Genomic DNA, 1,842 nt, shown 5'->3' on the forward strand with positions numbered 1-1,842 from the left:
TTGGATATATATCCATATAGTCCTATAAAAGTTTTCCTGGGGACATGGTGCGATAAACAATGCTACAATGCTACAATGCTACAATACAACCATGCAACGTGCCCTTGTACGCCATCGTCCATGCCTCCCACCCAGTTCAGAGTCGCAGATAAGAACGATGGAGAGAGCTGAGATCCGGTGAGAGTATCAGGAACTATATATGAAAATGAACGAGGAGGCTAGAACCGAATGGATGGATGGATGGATCGATGGATTAGCGGAAGATCGGACGGACACTTGGCCCCCTTCAGATTCTAAATAATAATATTATTATTATGAGTTATTAAAATTAGATTTTTAATAATAATAACAATAATAATAATAATAATAAGTTGAAGAAGAGAAAAAGGTTTTATGGATAATGTCTGCAGCCCCCCCTTTGATGAAAGAACGCTTTGGTTACAGAGGCATTTTTGGGAGAGAAAGGACGAGAAGAGGAGAAGGGGTTGGAGACATTGCGCTTGAGGCCATGAGGCTTTTGTTATTGTTGCAGATGCAGTTGCAGCTGCAGCTATGTTTAGGAAATTAAAACTGGAAGGAGAAAGACTTTGTTTTAAAGGGGGGAGAAGAAAAATGAGAAGGATGTTGAAAATAAATAGATAGACATTAAAGGAAAAGAAATACCTTAAAAAAACCAGTCTAATACGTCCATTTCATTGGCATCCATCGTTAACCAGATCTGAAAGAAACGTGCAACAAGAAAACACTTCCCCCCCTTTCCCCGCGTGTGGTGCGATATGATAGAAACAGGAAAGGAAACATAAAAAGTTAGAAACAGAAAAAAATAAAGGGAAGGGCGCGAAAATTTGAGCAAAACCAGATATGAGGGAAGTCGGAAAGTGAAAGGGACAGAAGAAGAACAAAAGTTATGAATAAGTAGGGGAAAAAAGACGAGAAACAAAGGATTAAACGACCCTAGCCAGCTCTTAGAGTGGAAACAAGCATTATAAGAAAAACGGATAATGGAAAAAGGAAGCTCCTCTTGGGCGCGGGCGGCAGGCGGATGATCAAGAATATCGAATCAGCATCACGGAAAAAGAGGTTACTAAAAAGGAAAGAAGAATATATGTGTTTCTTCTCCTTCAAACCCCAATATTCCACCCTTTTCTTTTTCTTTTGGCATTCCTGGTACCCTTTCATAACAAAGTGTAAATTCCCCACAAAACCGCAAAAAGAAGTTGGCAAGAAAAAATTTACTGGGACGCGCACTGCATCCGCTCGGCGCCGGGTGGGATTTCATCATCTTCCTCATCACCCATGTGTGCGGCTCCCTGTGCTCTCGCCTGGCCACTATCCTCAATATCCTCGAGGTGGAAATCTTCTACCATGGAGTCGGCAGGAGGCTGTGGTTGTGGGAGACGAGGTGGCAGCACCTGTTCCAGAAGTTCAACATTACGAATCTGTTCCGCATCGGGGAACTTGACATTGAATTGAATATAGAGGTTGCCGAAATCGTGGTGGCGGAAAGAGGGCATTCCCTGGCCCTTGATAACCTTGATTTGTCCTGTAGAAAGCAAGGGTAAGAATGTTAGCTTTGCTTTGAAGACATATGCCGGAAATGGACAGGGATGTAGGGCTTGGGAATTTGGGTAAAAGGCTGGGTATCAAGGATGTGCGGCGGGAACTTACCAGGCGTGATTGGTTCGCCAGGCGCAATTTGTACTGTTAACCATCGGTCGTCCAGATGCTCGACATTGATTGTACCGCCAGCAAGAGCGGTTAGGAGGTAGATTTCAGCCTGGTAGAAGAGGTCGTCATCCTTCCGCTGGAATGGGTGGATGTGGTTGCTGATCTATTTCGAAC

General features: G+C 43.6%; 2 protein-coding genes across 2 annotated transcripts; both read right to left on the bottom strand.

The window, feature by feature from the left end:
• Positions 1-62: 62 nt before the first annotated feature.
• HCAG_04852 (predicted protein) lies at positions 63-706 on the bottom strand (the record flags this gene model as incomplete). The annotated part of the gene is made up of 3 exons (XM_001540962.1): positions 63-193; positions 275-293; positions 686-706. The coding sequence occupies 3 exons, from the start codon at positions 704-706 to the stop codon at positions 63-65; spliced, it is 171 nt and encodes a 56-aa protein (XP_001541012.1).
• Positions 707-1,232: 526 nt separating this feature from the next.
• On the bottom strand, positions 1,233-1,734 carry HCAG_04853 (predicted protein; the record flags this gene model as incomplete). The annotated part of the gene is made up of 2 exons (XM_001540963.1): positions 1,233-1,543; positions 1,710-1,734. 2 exons carry the CDS (start codon positions 1,732-1,734, stop codon positions 1,233-1,235), a joined length of 336 nt encoding a protein of 111 aa, XP_001541013.1.
• Positions 1,735-1,842: the final 108 nt, after the last annotated feature.

The sequence above is a fragment of the Histoplasma capsulatum genome, genomic scaffold, assembly GCF_000149585.1.
Source record: "Histoplasma capsulatum NAm1 scaffold_4 genomic scaffold, whole genome shotgun sequence".
In the NCBI taxonomy this organism is placed as follows: domain Eukaryota; kingdom Fungi; phylum Ascomycota; class Eurotiomycetes; order Onygenales; family Ajellomycetaceae; genus Histoplasma; species Histoplasma mississippiense.